Here is an 18,220-nt window from a genome sequence, read left to right as displayed (position 1 = left end):
AAAAACAAAAAACCCACACAACACACAAACATCTCTTTTCTCTCTTATCCCATCTTCCTCCCACCCCAGCATATGGGCCACCCAGAAGATGACAGTGATCCTATACATCTAATGGGCCACATGTCCTGTCATCAGGAAACCAAAGCAGTGCAGAATAGTCTCCTATCTGCTCTTCTCTTCAGTAGCCTCAGGCAGAAGTCCAAAGCACTTCAGTTTAAGCAGTGACTTAAAAAATATGGTGTACAAGGAGAAGTGTGAGATCAGCTTCCTCCTGCCAGAATACTACAGACTGGATTTGGAGCGTGGGATCGGAGTGGACAGATTCACATCTTGACTGAAGATGCAGAATTGGGTCACACACGCACAGATGCTGCAAGGACATGAAATCTGCCTGACTTAGCGGCAGCTCTTCCTCAAATCCTGCTCTCTGCTATTGCACCTGAGCACAGAGCAATAGTCCTGCCTTGGAAAAAATACCAAAACTCACAGAATGGATGTTCCTTAATACATGATTTAAAAAAAAAACCCAAAACCTAGAGTCTTGTTAAAAAAAAAGGAAAGAAAATTAGGTCTTTGGGGAATAACTGCATCAAAAGCCAACAGACTGATGAGAAGTTTAGCAAATTCATTACCTGAGGAAGAATAACTCTCTATAATGAGAAAAGGAAGCTCTATCATCAATGACTGGACTCAAGATGCACATTGAGATCATGAACTACTAAATTCTTCCAGAACCAGACCCAAGATGTATATCCCCAGTAATTAAATGGTTTGTTTGGTCCTTAATTGCTATGCTTTTGCCTACTCTACCCTTCTTTTATTACTAAATCCTTTATCTTCCTGAAAAGGAAAAAAGAAGGAAAAAAAAAAAAAAAAAGCAGCTACGTGAGAACCAAAATGTTCTGCCAGAATTATCTGTTTTTAAATTCCATGCAGTAATTAGTACGTACAGCCAAGAAGGTTAAATGTATGATGGGGGAACAGATCCTGATTTCTGATCAAGAGCAATCTTGTCAGTACATGCTTGTGAAGTTATAAAATAGTGGCTGGTAAACTTTCTAATCCAGCCATCCTCATGAACAGGCCAAATGGCACCAAGGAGCCAGTCCACCACCACTGTTTCTGCCCTAATTGTAAGAAACAATGCAAGGAGCACAGTGCACACATGTGATTCATCAGGATACAAACATGCCTCAGTCTGCAGGGATCATGTCATACCACAGATTTCTTACAATGATTAAGATACCAAGACCAAGTTACATGATTTAAGATGTTCCTGGGACTTTGCCATGGGCTTGGACAGACTTACATCCCTATTTACCACCTTAAAAAAATAAAAAAATGACCTTCCAAGCTAAAGCTTTCTGAGGGATTACAGGGAGACAGACTTCAGAGACAAACACCATGAGAGCAGAATGACTCAATGTAACATTTGAGTTAAAAACACCATTCTAGCTTTGTTGCTACCACCTGGGCTCAGATTCACTAAGCAATAACCAACTGCCTGCCTGGGGCATGTAGCCCCAAGACCAGCCTGACAGAAGATGCATTGCCTCATGCTGGGACTGACCATGGTAGTTAATTGGATTTTTCAGTCTCTTTAGTAACACACTTAGATTTGGCTCCTTTGAGAACCCAGTTAAAACGCTTAAGAGTTCTTCAAACTGAGAAGGTAAAACCAAGCCACATTTCACAGTCAGCTAGATTAGTTAAGGCATACCCCCAGTTCCAATACTAAAAGGGCATCCACCACTCCAGATGACATCCCATCAATACTGCAGCAACCTCAAGGCAAAGGAAAGGCAATACTGTGTGTCTCTTAGAGCTGTCTTTCCTTCCTCTTATTGCAGCCATTTCTCGCAAACATTACAGAACACCTGCCTGGGTTTGGGGCTGTACATTCCCTTCTCCCCCTGTAGCCACGTGCAGCTAAATGCCTGCCACAGGCCTGTGCAGCTGGCAGAGAATTCCACATCAACCAAGCTTTGTTCCCTGGGTCAGCACCTCAGTTCTCCAACCAGTAAAACAGTTCCAGGCACACAGCCCTGCTGGTCCATCTGGGGGCTCACACATTTGTAACCCTGTTGAATGATTAGGCACAGAAAGCTGGAACACACTATTCATTTTCTCCATATTGTCTTGAGAGAGGCAGCTCAAACTAAGACACAAAAATAAAGCTCATTTATCAAAAAGGGAAAAAAAAAAGAGCAAGGCATGCCATGGAGCTCTAAATGCAGGTTAGACACATGCAGTGTGACAGAAGCAGAAAGGTTAAGCTCTGAAGTGATGAGCACAGCTCAGCTTTAAGGACAGAAAAAGGCACAAGTTGAGCCACTTCCCTTTGTAATTATAAAGGAAGCATAAAAACCCCTATCCCTAATAATGCAAAGAAACAGCAATTAAGGCAACTCCCTAAGGCTGATAGAGCACACATCCTTAGTGCATGAGAGTGAGGAAGAAGGTTTCTCTAGTAATGAAGAATTAGGCCAAGGAAAAAACTTTTGCCATCAGCTCCACCCACAATTGCTAGGCAGCATCCCACACAGTGATCAGCCACAAGGGCCCTTGGTATTGTTACAACAATCTCCTTGTTTCTCACCTGAGACCCCACTTCTGTCATTGCTGCAACTCTTGCAACTCTGCTTAGTAATTTCCCCATTGGGGAAAAGAGAGCATTACAGATGTTTCTATAAAAAGTTTGTGAGGTATCTTCCAATTGACTCTGAAGTTTTTATTTACTTAACAGTGGTTATATCCTTCCTAGTTTTAGATTACAGGAGACAAAGAAAGCAGTGATTGCTGGCTGTGTGGAGCCATAATCATACTAGTCCAAAAATTGGACATGGGAACCCAGCTGAAAGACAGTTTACTCATTCAAGGAAGCCTCATCAGCATCCTGAGGCAACACTGGCCTGAACCAAATCGTTAATATTCTAAGTGCTCAATTACAGGAACTATTTAAATGGACTTCAGCTGCCAGACTCAGCCAAAGCCCAGCCAGCTCATTGCAGACAGGATCTGAACAATGAGGGAAAAGAGACATTGCAGTACTGATAGAATCATAACTTCTATATTGTTAAAGCTTATTCCCCCACATTTGGAGGAGCATCCTACAGCATAGCAACAAGGTGCCAGAGGAAGCTGCCAAGCAGCAGCTGAAGCCAGCTGTGCCCCAGCAAGCTGGGCAGTCAGAGCAGGGGGAGTTTGGTTATGATTTCAGAAAGGGGTGGCCAGCAGTGCTCCTGCCAGGGCACACGGAAAATTGTGACCATAAGGACTTGGTTGCCTACAAGGCAGGTGGCAGAGATCACTTTGAAAGCATCTCTCATGCTGGATCTCACAGCTAGCAAAGAGAATCCTCTCAGTAGCTGAGGAGCCCTGAGACTCAGTGTAGAACAGTTGTGAAGTCCACAGCAGCCCCCTACTGCCAAACACCAAGTCCCAGATGCTTGCTTCAGCTTCATGACCGGGATCTGGCACCTTTGGCATGAAACAGCCAAGTTTCCCCTCAGCAAGGGAAGAGAGCAAGACCATCTTATTCCCAGAATCTGCAGTTTGCTTTAGCCAGCAAGGGGGTTTGTGGGGTGGGGGACACAACATCTATGAGGAGAAACATATTCCAACTGGTTTTATAAGCCACATCAGGATTAGCAGATATCTCAAGGGTTAATTAGTTCACCATGCACAGATGGTAGCTGGTAGGGTTTGCAGAATGGATTAACCTAATTTGTGGTTTGTAATATACCATACAAATACCCATTCCTAGACTTGCAGCGACTCTGCCCTTATTTTGATTTGAGGACAGAAAAACCACACAATGGATGCCAGCACAGAAGTAATGCCTATTTTGAGTGACAAATGAGTAGCTGTTCACTTGGCTAATGCAATTGACAAACTGGAACTTGAAAAGTAATTCCTTCCCATTTTGCTGCAGAGGGTCTTTGGGTGGACCAAGAAGAGACCATTTGTTGCAAATGTACAGAATATGCCCATGGTAACCACTCCTCACAGTTGTACTGAGGGCTCTCCAGCACTGACAGATGGTCAGAGCAACAACTCAATTGCCTGGAAACATGAAGGCAGCTTTCTGAAGCAGCTCTGCAGTGTCAAATAAAGCCCCCCCAAGATGAAGATACCAGCACACGTGGCATTTCAGGCCACAGCAAATGCCTGTGCCTTCACAGAGCCCCAGTGAAGCTCCAGGTCACTGAGCTGGCTGCAGGTTAAAGCATTTATAATTAGATCACATCCAAGCAAAGGGCTCTGTGTTTACCCAGCCCTTTGCACAAGAGGAAGCCAGGCTCAGGGCTGGCATGCAGAGATGCCCCAGACCAGCACAAGACTCCCTTGTGTTTAGCTAAGGACGTGCCACGCTATTGCATTTGGTTCAGAAGGTCTCAAATGTTTACAACCAGCAACAACTGCAGCGGTAAATGTTTCCATAACTCCTTTTAAACTCTGAACTTATCCAGTTTCTCCCTGCTCTAAGGGGTGAGCACAGGACTAGCTAGACACTCACTCTGGCAAGGCAGAGGTCAGGGTAGAGGTGATGTTGGCTGTCTGAGGCATTCTCCGAATGTTTCTGCAATCGGCCATGCTCGTGTCATGCCTGCGCATGCCTGAGACACAGCAGCTGTGGGATTCCTGCTGGACAGTGTGGGACAGCTGTGCTCACACCCAACAGCCGCCTCCCAGCACATCGTTGGACAAGACACAAGATGTGTTCGCAAGGTCTCATTTGTTGGGAGGTGCTTGCGTTTAAAAATGCCTATTTGTCTCTTGTTTAAAGATGGAGTAGTTCCATGAGTTGCACCTATGGAAGAAACTGCATTTCAAAGTATTTGTTATCTTAGAAGACCCTCACAGTAATCCTGAAAATCTGTGCTTATTTACCCCATCCCTTTTTCAAGTGTCATAAAGCTGGTCTTTGTTAGAGGCTGTAACTGGCAACTCCCTTGGCATATTCCTTTGCTCATTGCGTGCACACTCCCACAACATCCAGCTCCAAACAGAAGGAAGCATTCCTCTGCCATTCTAAAATCAAGCAAGAAGATGGCTGAGAACAGAGTCCCTTTATGCCGCTCAATTTGTTCAGAAAGCTGCTTCACATTCCTCTTTGTATGGGCTAAGTGGAGATAGTGTCCCTCAGCCCCACTGTTTCCAAGCCCTGCCTGCACAGCAGCCCAGCACCAGAAAGCAGAGAAGAGGAAACAGTCCCAGAAAGAGATCTGGCAGCATGGGGAGCTGGGACAGCCAAAGGAGGGAGCCCAACCTGAGTGTCCCTTGCAGTGATGGATGACCATGTCACTCAGGGTTCTCAGGGCAGGGGGCCAAATAGTCCAGCAGGGGAGAGCATCCACAAATGGGATCTCAGCCACACTGACTCAATCACTTTTCTCATGATGTCATAGCAGATCAGCTCCAACTTGCCCCCAGAGCCACAGGAACAGAGAAGCAGAAGTTTCCATCCACTCCTAAAGCAGTTCCTTGCATCTCTTGCACATGAATTGCAATACCCTTTCATGCAAACTGGTGCACTGAGCCCAAAGCTCTCCAGGTCTACTAGTGCTGTTCCAGGTCAGTGCTAAATTAGGTTGCCCCAGAGACTTTAGCAAGGTTTTTCAAAGATTTTTACATGGTCCAAAAGCCCCCAGTGCTCAGGATGTGGCACTGAGCCAGGAACCCCCACACTAAGCTCTGCCTTCTACGAAGTTACTTGGACCTTTTTATTTATGGTCAGCCACTCTGGAGAAAGCACTGCTGCCAATTTAATTCACAAGTTGCTGTGAACAAACACTTTCCTTAATATTACATTTAGGAAGCCCTAGCAGTGCAGCCCAGACAGAAATGTTGCAGATTAGGAAGACAAAGCGTGCCCTAATTTATTGTGCAGGACCAGCACCTTGTACCACACTTCTCTCTTCATTACCACACCCACCTCAGAGCAATTCAGGGAAAAGTACCAAAAAAACTGGCTTGCAAAGGCAGCTGCCATTTAATGCACAGGCCATTGGGGTTAAGCAACAGCTTCACTTTAGTGAATCACTTAGCTTACTACAGGATGGCAGCTTAAAAGCCCTCATAATTAACCAACAAATCAATCTAGGCAGTGATATTCATTGGAGTCCAGTATATTACATTCATCTTCCCTTCCCTCCCAGAGATTAAGCCACTGCAGTGTTCCTTTATCATCTTGAAAAGCAAGACAAAAAAAATTCTCCCTCCCTGCACACAGGCCAGAGTTTTCCAGGAGTCACTATTGGTTTGAAAGGCTTCTCTCTGGATGCCCTGAATGCAATTTGAAGCATCCAAGGCTCCAAACAAAGTCAATGAGAGTTGCAGGTGCTCAATGCTGCTTGGGGAAAAAAATAAAAAAATTAAAAAATAGAAAGCCCTGACACATCCAGCTCAGAGCAGCCAAACCCAGAGGCCCATAATTACATGTCCCTGTTGAAAACGCATCTGTAAAAATCACTAAGAGCTACATGGGGAGGGGAAAAATTGGATTTATATAGTTTCAAATCAGGGTTTTATAGGACATTTTAATCTAGGATTCCAAAAAACCAATAGCTACAGCCTTTGAGGCAGCTCAAACACAAGCACTGAGAACATTTTGCATCAGAAGCCTCACCAGAGCCTTCTGAAAAGGCACAATGAAAGATTCAAACCAGCACAGAAAAAGATACCTTTCCCCTCCAGAAAAGAACCCCAACTCTGACTCTGCATTTTGACAATTTGCAATGAGAGAGAGAGAAATTTAATACAATTATCATCTCACATTGGAGATGGAGCTGTACAAATGCAGTTAGAGAAGAGCAGTCATTTTAACTGCAATACTATATACGGTGGGTTTCTTCTCTCCAGTGCAAACGAAAGAAACTGATGCTTATCTCCAGCAGGATTCAGCAATAAAAAGTTAAACTGCTACCCAATTTCATGCCACACAGGATAAACAGAAGGTTTAACAGGGGAAAGCAGGGGGTAAGGTCCTCTCTACAATCATGCAGTACATAAAAAAAAGCCAGTTGTCTTACCTGATTTTCTCTTTGAAGATCCATAGTCCCTGAAAAAAAGACAACAACAAATAGACATGGTTAGAGCTGGGAACGGTGGTGAGAGAGCGGGTGCCTCCCAAATTTCCACCCATATGCTCAAGGGCTCCTGCTGCACCCTCCCTCCCTTAAGGCGGAGGTGAGGGCGGCCGGGCATGGGCGGGAGGGGGCTGGGGGCGTCCCGGGCAGCAGCGACCCATCAGCAGCACCAGCTGGGGCTGCTGCGGCACCGGGGGCTCGGCAGCATGTGATCAGCCGGGCAGAGCGAACCATCCACCGACAGCGAGGCAGGGGAGAGGGGTGTCATTCTTTCCCCTTTAAATTGTGCTATTAAATGCACAGCTACTGAATTAACCCTTGACGTCCCCCTGGAGAGGAAGGGGAATGTGAACTGATTGCTGCAGGGATGCGGCTGATCCGGGCTGAGCTGGCGTGGCTGGCAGTTCCGAGGCTAATTAATTTGTGAATAACCTCCAGTCCTCTCCTAGTTATCTCTGACAAGCACTTGGAAAGCACAAGGGAAAAAAAAAGCCAAAACAAACCCCAAACTTTGTCCTTTCTTCTTTCTTCTGGGATAGAAAATGCACCCTTACTTTTCCATAGTGATTTAAACGGCGCTGGCACCTCTAATCATGCAGAACACCTGAAACCCCACACAGCTGCTATAGGAGGGGAAGAAATTACAGAAGGGAGCTGCAAGAGCTGATTCGGGATAAGCAAAACTGAGGACACAAATACTTGGCTATGGCTGTGCTTCCTCCTGGTGCTCTCCAGAGCCTGTCACACCCAGCCCTGGCATGGTCAGCCCAGGCAGGAGCCTGGGCAATGAGAGGCAGCATGGCTGTGCAGGCACAGTGCCCGTGGCACCAACACACCCTGCACATGGCATGTTAATGTTGGCCAAATCACCCGATGGCAGGTTGTTTTTGCAGGAATACCACCAGAGGGGCAGGCACTAGCCTCTGTCTTTTGGGGGCCAGGCTGTCAGAAATGCGGTTTTGTACCTTTTGTACCCTGCTCCATCCTCCAGAGGAATATCCCAAACCATTTATTTGAAGAGATTGGGGGTCAGCTGAAGAAACAACACATATCTTGAAGTCAGAGATATGTCTACCCATAAATTCTGTTTCTCCCAGAATTTTGTGTCCATCCCCTTGTCTTACTTGTCTAGGATTTGCTCCCAATGACTAATAATTACTTGGGAATTTTTTGCATGCTCTTTTAATTTCCCAGTGTCATTTCTACTTCAATTAAATGGTTGTTTTCTCAGCCATGTCTGCAGTTGTATTTGGTGTGAAGTTGCTACTGACTGCTCATGAATAAGTTGTTTCTTCTACAGAAGTGGTATCATATGGAAATATAATTCCTGCTATATGATGCCCCAAACAGAGATCACTCAGACCAAGCCAGGGATAGCAGAGTCCCTAAAATGTAGTTCTCTATCCCAGCTCAGCTCCCTTGCCACTCTGGAGCTTTGTGGAGCTGTCAATACAGCTCTCTTGGCATGTGGAACTCAATTCACATGATTAGAATTGAGGTAATGATTGATTGACAGTTAGCTAGAAGAAATTAATTTACCATTATAAAATAGTTATTTAAATCACCATCACCATCCAATTCACAAGGCTTAATGAAAAGTAAAAGTCAATCAACCTACTGGGCAAGTTCTTATCTTTTCATTTAGCCTTTCTGTAAGTTTTCAAGTCAACTTTAATAAGGTTCTGATTTTGGAGGTCCTGAAAAAAAACCAGCAGGTACCCCATGTCTCCCCGTCCTTGTACATTCACATTTCAGTAATTAAGTCAGGAGAAAGCAGTATCAAATAAAATGGAGCTTGAAATAAAATCTTTATCTCCCAAGTGAAACTCTGAAATCCAAAACTTGTTTCTCCCAGCAAGGACAGAAAAAAAAAATACTGCTGGAATAGAAAGCAAAGCAGATATAGCACATAATCTCTCTAGCTGTGTAAAGTGCTCTTTGTGCAAATATTCTTCACCTCTTTTCTGCTAATGAAGAAAGGCTGTGCTGCTGCTTTGCAATAGCAACAGCAGCAAGGAACCCTGCCTGATCCCATGTTTATTTTTTTTTTATGTCTTACTATCCTGTATATGATTCATTGATGTATTTTCCCTCTCCCAAGTGATGATATATAAAGTTAATACCTCTCAACCTCACTGTTTTCAGTGAAGCATTAGTGTGAGGCTGAAGTACTGGTTTATGTCTGCAAACCAATAAAGGAAATTATTTAATGGCTTCTCTTAACTGTAACAATTTCCAGGTAGAAACTCTGATCTTCTCCTGCAATCCAGACTGCACTGTTAGCCCTTAGATCAGACAAAAAATGTGGTTTTGTACAAGATAAATCCAAGGAAAGGTACAATCAGTGCCACATCTGCAGCTACATAGGGAAGCTCACTTTCTCTTCAGCTCTTGCTCTTTTTATCTTTTCATCTTTATACGCACACATATTTCCATTCTTTTTCCACTTCTATATGAGAACAGACACCACCATCCTAGCTCCACTGCCAGCCACAGCTGCAAGAATAACAATGAAAGCAGCGGGTGGAACTAAAAGTAGCTCTGGCAGGTCCTTTCTTCATTAGCTGGGATCACACCATACTGAACAAACCCTTTCTCAAAAATAGCATATTTCTAGCCTTTTTTGAATTAGAATCTAGCAATTTTGTTTAAAGTCTTCCTGTGGGGCACCACCTTTAGCTGACACTGAGCCTCATTACTGGCAAGGAAAACATTTCCTGCTGCTGCTGATATTAAAACATTGCTGGTGTCAAGCACGTCACACAAGCTGGATACACTCTTCTTCAGTGACAAAGGAGAGGGAAGCTGGATCTGCTTTCTCATCAGCATTACCCCAGGATAACACTACTAATTTTAAATGTAGCAATGAATGTGAAAGGAAGACCATGAACATCGCTCTAGAGCTAACTGCCTTGTTATCACATTAAACTATCCACAGTCAGACTTGAAATTTCTGAAACATAAAAATATCTTATGTTGACTTTATACGTCACTTGCAACCTAATTTAAATATGAAGGTTATATTAACAATGTTATGGAAAAGTTTTATGGTACATCTTTTCTTTAGGAACTGGCTTTGCTGCTTTATTCATTGCGAGTTAATAAACACTGATGTGTGTGTACATGTGTTTCCATCTATCTAAATACATACAGATACACACAAACAGTGGCACAATCAGGAAGTTGTTTAAAAAGCGAGGAGTATCCTGACATTTGTTCAATAGAGCCCAAGAAATGTTCCAAACGGAGAAGACTGGAGGTGACTGGGTGTATTGGTGACATGCTGTGCTAATCTATTTTCTAATTCACTTTGATTTATATCTGTCCCAGAGGGTTTCTCCTGCATTACCTGTGGAGATCTGGCAAGTCTGCAGAAACCTCCTGCAGGAACACCTTCCCTTGGAGATGGTGGGTTCAGTTAGGGGACCTCATTCCTGTGGGACCCATGGTGCAAAGGCTCTTTTAAAAGCTTCTCCCCTTTGCTGTGGGACAGCAGACCCAGAAGGTTCACTCTCTGGGATTCCTCCTTTCCCAGATAGATCACACTTTAGCCCAGGACCTCTGCCTGTCAGTAAAGCAAGGCTGGGCTTCAACTCATAGAGCAAAGGTTTAAGACAACCGTGAGTTTCAGCTATGAGGGAAAACAGTGCCTGCAAAACATGAGGAGCTGTCAGACCCATGGAGAAGCACGGCTGGGGGAGCTGCACAGCAGACATTGCACCAGACGAGACAGAAGCTAAACGGAGAGTAAATCATCTTTCTGTCTCTTTCCCAGTGTTTGTTGTCCAAAGGAGATGAGACAGTGACAAACCCTGAGTAATGGAGGTCAATCTGTATCCTCGAGAGTATTCAAATACATAAATTGAAATTGTTCCATATTTGTTGGCTTTTCTTAATTCATGTTTAAATACACAGTAGTCACTTCTGTTCCCAGGCTTCTTAATTCCTAAAAGTCTCTAGTGCTGTGGGCAGACTGCAGTGGAAATATACGACTTTTCAAACAAACAACTCAGATTATCATTTAATCACCAATGATTTGCCAGGCAGATTAAAACCACAGAAATATTTTTACAAGGAAGTCCACTCTCTCTGTCCCAACACTTAGAGTTTGCAGTCAGTAATGAAGATGGCTTTTTCACAAACTATTTTTCTTAACACTGCTATCAGATTCTGTGACACTATTTTTAAAGTTAACCAATACAAAATTACTTTGCTGTGACTCTTTACATGTACGGAAATTTGAGCCTTGAGAATATATTCGTATCTTGAAACTCTCCTGATTTTCCTCAACAGCCAGACTGACATCTTCTATTTTAGATAAGGCACCAAACCAAGTGTGACCTAGAACTGGCACAAGGTACCTGACTATCACCAAGGGCTATGGCTGGAGGAGCACCTGAACACCTTCATATTATCCATATTATCCAAATACACAGGAGCTATATGGAGAGTGCAGGATTGAAATTCATATTCATGGTACTCAAAGTGCAAAAGTTGAACCATGTGCATAAAGCATCTCCATTCCCAGTGAGCTCTGAGACCCATATGACATGTAATTAAGCAAAATTAACTCTGTGTGTTATTGCATTGGGAATAGAAACTCAAACACATGGATGCACACAGCTATACATTTTCCCCCTTCAGCATTCCATCCTCTGATACCATGAAACCACAGCTGATCTCTTCCCCGAGCCAAAGAAACAGATGAAGGTTTTTTCCTCCTTCTTCTTTTTTTTTTTTTTTTGAAAGTATTCTGCTCATTTCCTGATATAAATTGTTGCATTGTGGAACCCTCTCCAACATGAATCTGTCCTTTCTGAGCAGAGGTCGAGCTTTCCAGCCCTGTAAGAAAGGGCCCCATTGTGGTGGTCCAAATACTCCAGAATTCCTTGCCGCCAGCGAAATGGACTTGTGGGGCAAGAAGAGAATCTCTCGACCTGACTTCAAACCCAGGCATTTCTTACCAGCTGGACATGAGCTCTGCTGCTGCTAATAAGGGTAAACCATTGTTGTGCAATTAGATCCTTAAGAGAACAGGGACAAAACAAAAGAGAGGTTTTTGCCTTCCTGCCACCTTTCTGTTGTCTGCACAGCATGTCTGCCGAGCAAATAGCCCAGCTTTATATACTACATACTTCTGCTTAGGCTGCAGTGACTTTTTCTGCATCACATAACAAAGGTAGCCCATTTTGGCTCACCAGGTCCCAGCTGGAGGTCCTGATTTAGTGTTTTAGTGACTTCTGACAGCTCGCTTGAGCCCAATGAAGTAAAAGTCAACCCAAGTTCTCCCCATGAAAGTCCAGGCACAACACTGGAAAACTCATTTATCAAGGGCAGAAGGGATCTCCCCTATACCAGGAACCTTAGCTTGCACAGAAGAGCCAAGGTTGGAAAGACATGGAGACTGTCTCCTCTCCAGCAATGCTCCCTATACCTAAATCCATGGATTTGTACCATGAAGCAGAGATGCAGGACAAGTAAAGGCAGTATCCTCTGTTCTGCACTCATCCTGGGGATTAGCCCCACACAGCACAACTCGAGCTCTGACACCAAATCCGAAGAGGGAATGCAGACAGGGAATGCAGACAGCTCCAAGACCAGTGACATCCCCATGGGCCATCTCAGCTCACATGGATGCAACATCCTTGAGAGCAGCTGCCACCATTCCTTTGTGTAGAATGGGTGTTAAATGGACAAGAGACGGGTTTGAGGCACCCAACCCCTTCCCTAAATGAGTAGCAAATGCCACAGATTTCTGTCCCAAGATTCCTCAGCAATGAAGTTGATTGCTTGGCTCCAGAGAGCAACTTTAGTATTTGGCTCAGGCTGAAGAATTAGCCTCTTGCATTTTTCGCAATTATATTTTTATGATGAAATTATCCTCCTGGAGGAAGACAGAGCTTTGGAAATGCAGATTCAGCATTTCAGCAGGCTGTGAGATATGGGGCAGGGCGCTCTGACAGCAAAGCCCAGCCTCTCCGGCACCAGGGACAGATGGCTCGGCACAGGCTGGGAGCTGCAGGACACTGGAGCGATGAGCTAACGCCATGTGATACTCTACTGCAAGGCCTCAGCAGCCTTGAAAAAGACAACACAAATGTTTACAGAGAGTTTTTCCTGGAAAGAAGTATAAAAACAAGATCTTGCCTAAGAGTCACATCCTCATCTGTTTCTGGTTTACCTTGTTTATTCTTACAGATGGCAGATTTCTCCACAGGACAGAAAAATGTATTTACCTTAGCAAGAACTCTGAGTGGAGGTGTTCTTCGCCTCCTCTAAACTGACCCTGCTTGTCCCTTGTGGAGAGGCCAAATTTATCTCTGTCTTACAATGACCAAGCATGTGTCACTTTATTATAACCTTTACAGCATAAATGCTGAGTGATAAAAACAAGTTAATAAAAATTAATCATTCTCATGTGCAGGTTTTTCAGTTGTGCACTTCACTTGGGAATTTTATTACAAACATCTACATGCAGATGCATGTTTAAAAGATGCATCTAATCACAGTTACAAATTAAGTATTGAGTATCAGAGTCATAAATTCAAATGTACCTTATAAACTGGTCAGGCTAATGAGCTTGCATATAAATCATACGAATCTGATTAAGAGCTTAAAAAGGCTGCACAGGCTTTGAATATTTACTTCATTTTCTTGAGCCCTCCCTGATTTGAGGCTGGGTGCCTCAAATTCTTGTTTCTGTAGGAGATAAGGGTCCAACCTCTGGTTAGCAACCACACAGTCCATTTGGGTTTCTAAAGTGCAGCATGAACAGTTCCTCGGCTGTCCCTCTCCAGGGACACCTTCTGGTGTTTCAGACTAACTCTGCCCAGAGCTGTGTGTGTGGTGCCTGGCCACTGTCTCCCCCATCTCTCTGTCCCTATGGATGACCTTCCCAAAAGGAGACATCACCCATGGCCTGCCAGGTTGTGCCTGCTCATGGGAAGCAGGATACCCTCACCTCCACCAGATCATGCATGGGACCTGCAGTGTCACCCCCAAAACTCTCATCCCAGAGAGTGGCTGGAAATGGAGAGGGGGAAGAAGCAGAGAAACCTCCCAAGTTACAGACTACCAAGCCTCAACCCCAGCTCCAGACATAACTAGTCCAAAAAGGCTTTTACCACTGAATTACTGCACCAGGAAGAAACAACAGTTTAAATCAAAGTAAGAGAAACGCTTCTGCATGTAATACAGCTGAATCATGGTACTTACTGGTGTTAAGACTTTGTAATCACCAAAACTAGGCATGGGTTCAAGAAGCCATGAGATAAATTCATGAAGCAAGGATAAATGGTAGTTATTGTACTCCATGCTCTGGATGTTTTGACCCAAAAAGTCCCATAGCGGCTGAATACCAGAAACAGAGGGGATACACAAGGGAAGCTCACTCTGTATTTGCTTTGTTTCTTGTATTGGTTGTAAGCCACTGTTGGAGACAGGAGGCCAGATGGGGCCCTGGTCTCACCTAATTGTGGCCTTATAATATATTCTCCTGTAAAAGATCAGACTGGATTAGGATAAATTACATCCAAATCACACTACATTACTCAGCACATTAAATTGTCCTTAATCACATACTTTGATGGTTTAGAATCCTGCTTAAATTTACCTCCTGTGCATATTTCTGTGCCTATTCTGTTGAAATCACTGCTGAATTTCAACTGTAGATAACCAGGCTCTAATGAAAAGCCAATAAGGCTCTTTGATCAAGCTTTAATAGGACTCATCATGGGGACATACTCTGCTGTGGCAAATGGTTTCCTCATCCTGTCTCTTTCAGAAATGTTTTGTGAGCCTTTAAAAGCAATTTAGTTGTGATTTATGTTAGCTAAGTGATTTCTGTTGCACATGTGAGTTACAAGAAAAGGGCTCTCATCTCTATTTGCTACACTGTTCAGGAAATCAGTTATAAATGCTGTAGTGCCTTCAATGTCTCTGACTTCAATGCAGCAGAAACCAGCAATCTGAGTGAATACTTCATCATCCCCAATTCTCCCATATGTGCATCCAGTGCTTAAAGAGGCAACCTATTCCTATAGGAATATTTTTTTGGTAAAGGGTGCTGAAATTCCCCTGTCTAAGCTGTTTGCCTAAGCTGTTTCCGGCCGATATTCAAGGAAACAAGCATGTAATTCTCTAACAGAGAGCATATAAAACATATTGATGACTATCTAATAAAATTAAGTGTGCGTTCAACAGGAGTGAGTCACCTCATTAGGGTGCTCTCAACATTTACAGGTGAGGAATGTAGGAAGGGTGACTGAGCAAGTTCATGCAGTCAGCCAGGGGTGCAAAGCAACCCAAAAGTTTTGATGGCCTGACCTGACTGGCTAGTGGCATCCATCGAGCCCTGGGCATAGGTTAGAGCAGGTCTCTTCACACCAGGGGACATATGCCAGCAGGAGCCATTGCAAAGTGCCTTTGGCCAGTGGTGTAAGTGCTGCAGTTGCTGCTGCTTTGCTTATGGTGCTGCTGAGCAAAGACATTCCCATTTCTACGCACTCCTCATCTTGGGCAGAGGTACCTGAGAAAGGAGAAGTGACCCAAACAATAGTGGTTTGGGCTGCTTTCCTTCTGCTCTCCCCTCCTGCTCTTGAGAGAAAGCCCTTGGGACATGCAATTCCCCTCAACCTTCGTGTACCACATCCCACCTCTAAACACAACTCCCCATGATGAATCTGCAGGGGCTGGTGACACCAAGCCCTTGGAAGACTCAAAGGACCAGGACCCTTCCACAGGAAGACAAAGCAGTAGAACTTCCTGTCTGCTCTTTTCTTTCTGACTGCCCAAGCTGTGAGGATGTCCACTCACAGCCTCCTCTGAACACTCTCCTTTGCCCCATACCAGCCTCACAACCACCCCACTGTGGGTGCTGGGTCTCCTCATTGCTCCCTGGGATTCCCCACAGCCTCTCCCAGTGCGTGGTGCTAGTGCTGGCAGCAGCTCTCATGCTGGAGGCTCACACAGGGAAATCCCAGGCTGTCACTGGCATTTTTGACATTTTAAAGTCTCTAACTTGGCAAAGTAAGAAATTATTTACAGGCATTTCCAGACATGGTCCCAGCCCTGCCAGACCTCTGAGCTCCCAGTACAAAGGAGCGTGTGCCAGATGCCTGGTATTGGACAATTTTGCATTTTTTTTCCTGGTGGTGTTCTTCTGGTGTGTAGTACTTCTGTGTACTCAACTGGCTTTTTAGCAATATGATGCTTGGACTTCTCTGTCTTGCTTCTCCTGTTCCATGTCCACGGGCAGTAGGACCTGAAAGATTAAGACTACAGTGTGCACAGACAGCAGATGGCTATTGCATCTGTACTTACTTTGCACTGCTAAATACCCTATTGCCCTACCTAGTTTTACATCCCCTTTTAGTGGGAGATCTCTCTCCTGACTTTTAAAAATCATCTGTTGCACATATGGCCCTAAGAATGGTAAATATTTTTTCCAAGAGAGGCAAAAACTTAGGATGCATGTGGGAAGACAAGATCAGGCCCACAGTATGAACTCTGACTTCTTCATCTGGTGACTGTAGTCTTTCCTTTCGTCTTTACATTTCCTTCAGTTAGAGCAGGGAGATTAAAGCAGGGCTCCTTCCCAAATCTGCCTCAGCAGCATGTCCTCAGTTAACTGTCTTGCAACATCAAATGTCTTTCCAGCATACTAAACAGTGTAATTCTCTGTAAGACACCAATTTTATATTACTTGGAGTTGTTTTCTGCCTGTTTCTACAAAGCAGCACATGGAAATATCTTTCAAGTCATGGGGTTTATTAATTTACTAGTCAAGAGACATAAATCATGGCATGTAAGATCTACTGCAAGTTCATGAACTCTAGGAAATTTCTCTAATCACTGTCCTTTGAACTGAGCTTTTTCAGACACTATAAAACTCCAAAACATAGCTAGTAAATGCATCTAGTAAATTTTGCTGGATTGGCAACTACTAAAAGCAAACTTGTCTTCCCTGATTACCTACCAGGATCAGGCAGTCTTAAAACATCCTCTGTGATTCTAACACTAAAACATAAAAGAAGAAAGAAGTCTTGAACTTGTCTTGCCCAATATAACTGTTGGGATTCATTAAATTGTTCCAAGTTATCACTGACAGGCACCAATTATGGCAGAAAAATAGAGACACCTTCCCAGAGATAAAACCTTTCAAACACTAGGGTAACTTTTCAAGGTGACCAAACCCCTTTCAAATATCCAATTCTGAGGTCCCACACTTTTATGCTCTCTGAAAGGTAAAAGAGCTGAATTACATGGCACTTGCAAAGAAGCATCACAAAGTTTCCAGTGTTCCACCCTAGGGAGTACCAGACCCACTGAAAAAGGATTTATTGAGTATTCCAGAAGTGAACAGAGATCATCTTTTTTGTAGTAGGGTATGAAATAATAAATAAAAAAGCCATATACTTCACGGTGGTGTAAGAGATTGTTTCAGTCTCAATGCTCACTTCATTTTGGGAAGGAAACAAAGAAAACTGCTCTTTCAGCCTGGACAAGTCAAAGATGTTTGCGACTAGAGATAGACAGATATACCCTAACTGAGTCCCATACTCAAAATTATCAAAACTTCTAACTGAGTCCCATACTCAAAATTATCAAAACTTCTAACTGAGTACCATACTCAAAATTATCAAAACTTCTGGCACATTTTTCTTGATCGGTATTTGATCACATACTTATAATACTGAACTTAGAACTGACTTTGTGGAGGCAGAAGATGTTTTTGCTGTTACATGTATGGATCCAGCCTAATACTTTCATTTGAGCCTTACTCAATTAAAAGGACAAATTTAAAAAATCATGTTACCCTCAAATATATGCTTGTATACTTGCCTCAAAACATCTCAAATCATGTCAGCTGACTTTCAAAGGTGACCAGCATTAAATATTAAGTCACTCTGGAAAATAGAAGAAAATATCTTTTTATATGCATTTACAACATATACAGATCACACACACCATGAAACAGTGCAATGTCTGAATAGACAAAAATTTTGCTGTCCAGCTCAGATACAAATTTGGATGTTTTTCAGATGTGTTCAGGCAGAAAACAGTCAATTTCTCCTTGTTCTTTTTATGTAACTCCTGTCCAATTCTCCATCCAGACATTAACTTTTAAT

At 43.6% G+C, this 18,220-nt stretch overlaps 1 protein-coding gene across 3 annotated transcripts in view; it reads right to left on the bottom strand.

Moving 5' to 3' along the window:
• SH3PXD2A (SH3 and PX domains 2A) overlaps nucleotides 1-18,220 on the bottom strand; it is a 241,894-nt gene that overhangs the window by 77,108 nt on the left and 146,566 nt on the right. For 2 of the 3 annotated variants that reach the window (XM_085064899.1, XM_085064900.1), the window contains exon 6: nucleotides 7,035-7,063. In XM_085064899.1, coding sequence (XP_084921025.1) covers nucleotides 7,035-7,063 — 29 coding nt within the window. Of the gene's footprint in view, nucleotides 1-7,034; nucleotides 7,330-18,220 lie in introns of those variants that run through there. The other variant, XM_085064901.1, reaches the window with a different exon arrangement.

This window comes from Lichenostomus cassidix, chromosome 6, assembly GCF_008360975.1.
Source record: "Lichenostomus cassidix isolate B80296 chromosome 6, HeHo_3.0, whole genome shotgun sequence".
Lineage (NCBI taxonomy): Eukaryota > Metazoa > Chordata > Aves > Passeriformes > Meliphagidae > Lichenostomus > Lichenostomus cassidix.
Note: the sequence above shows the minus strand (reverse complement) of the source record. Positions and strands in the feature narration are given on the sequence as shown.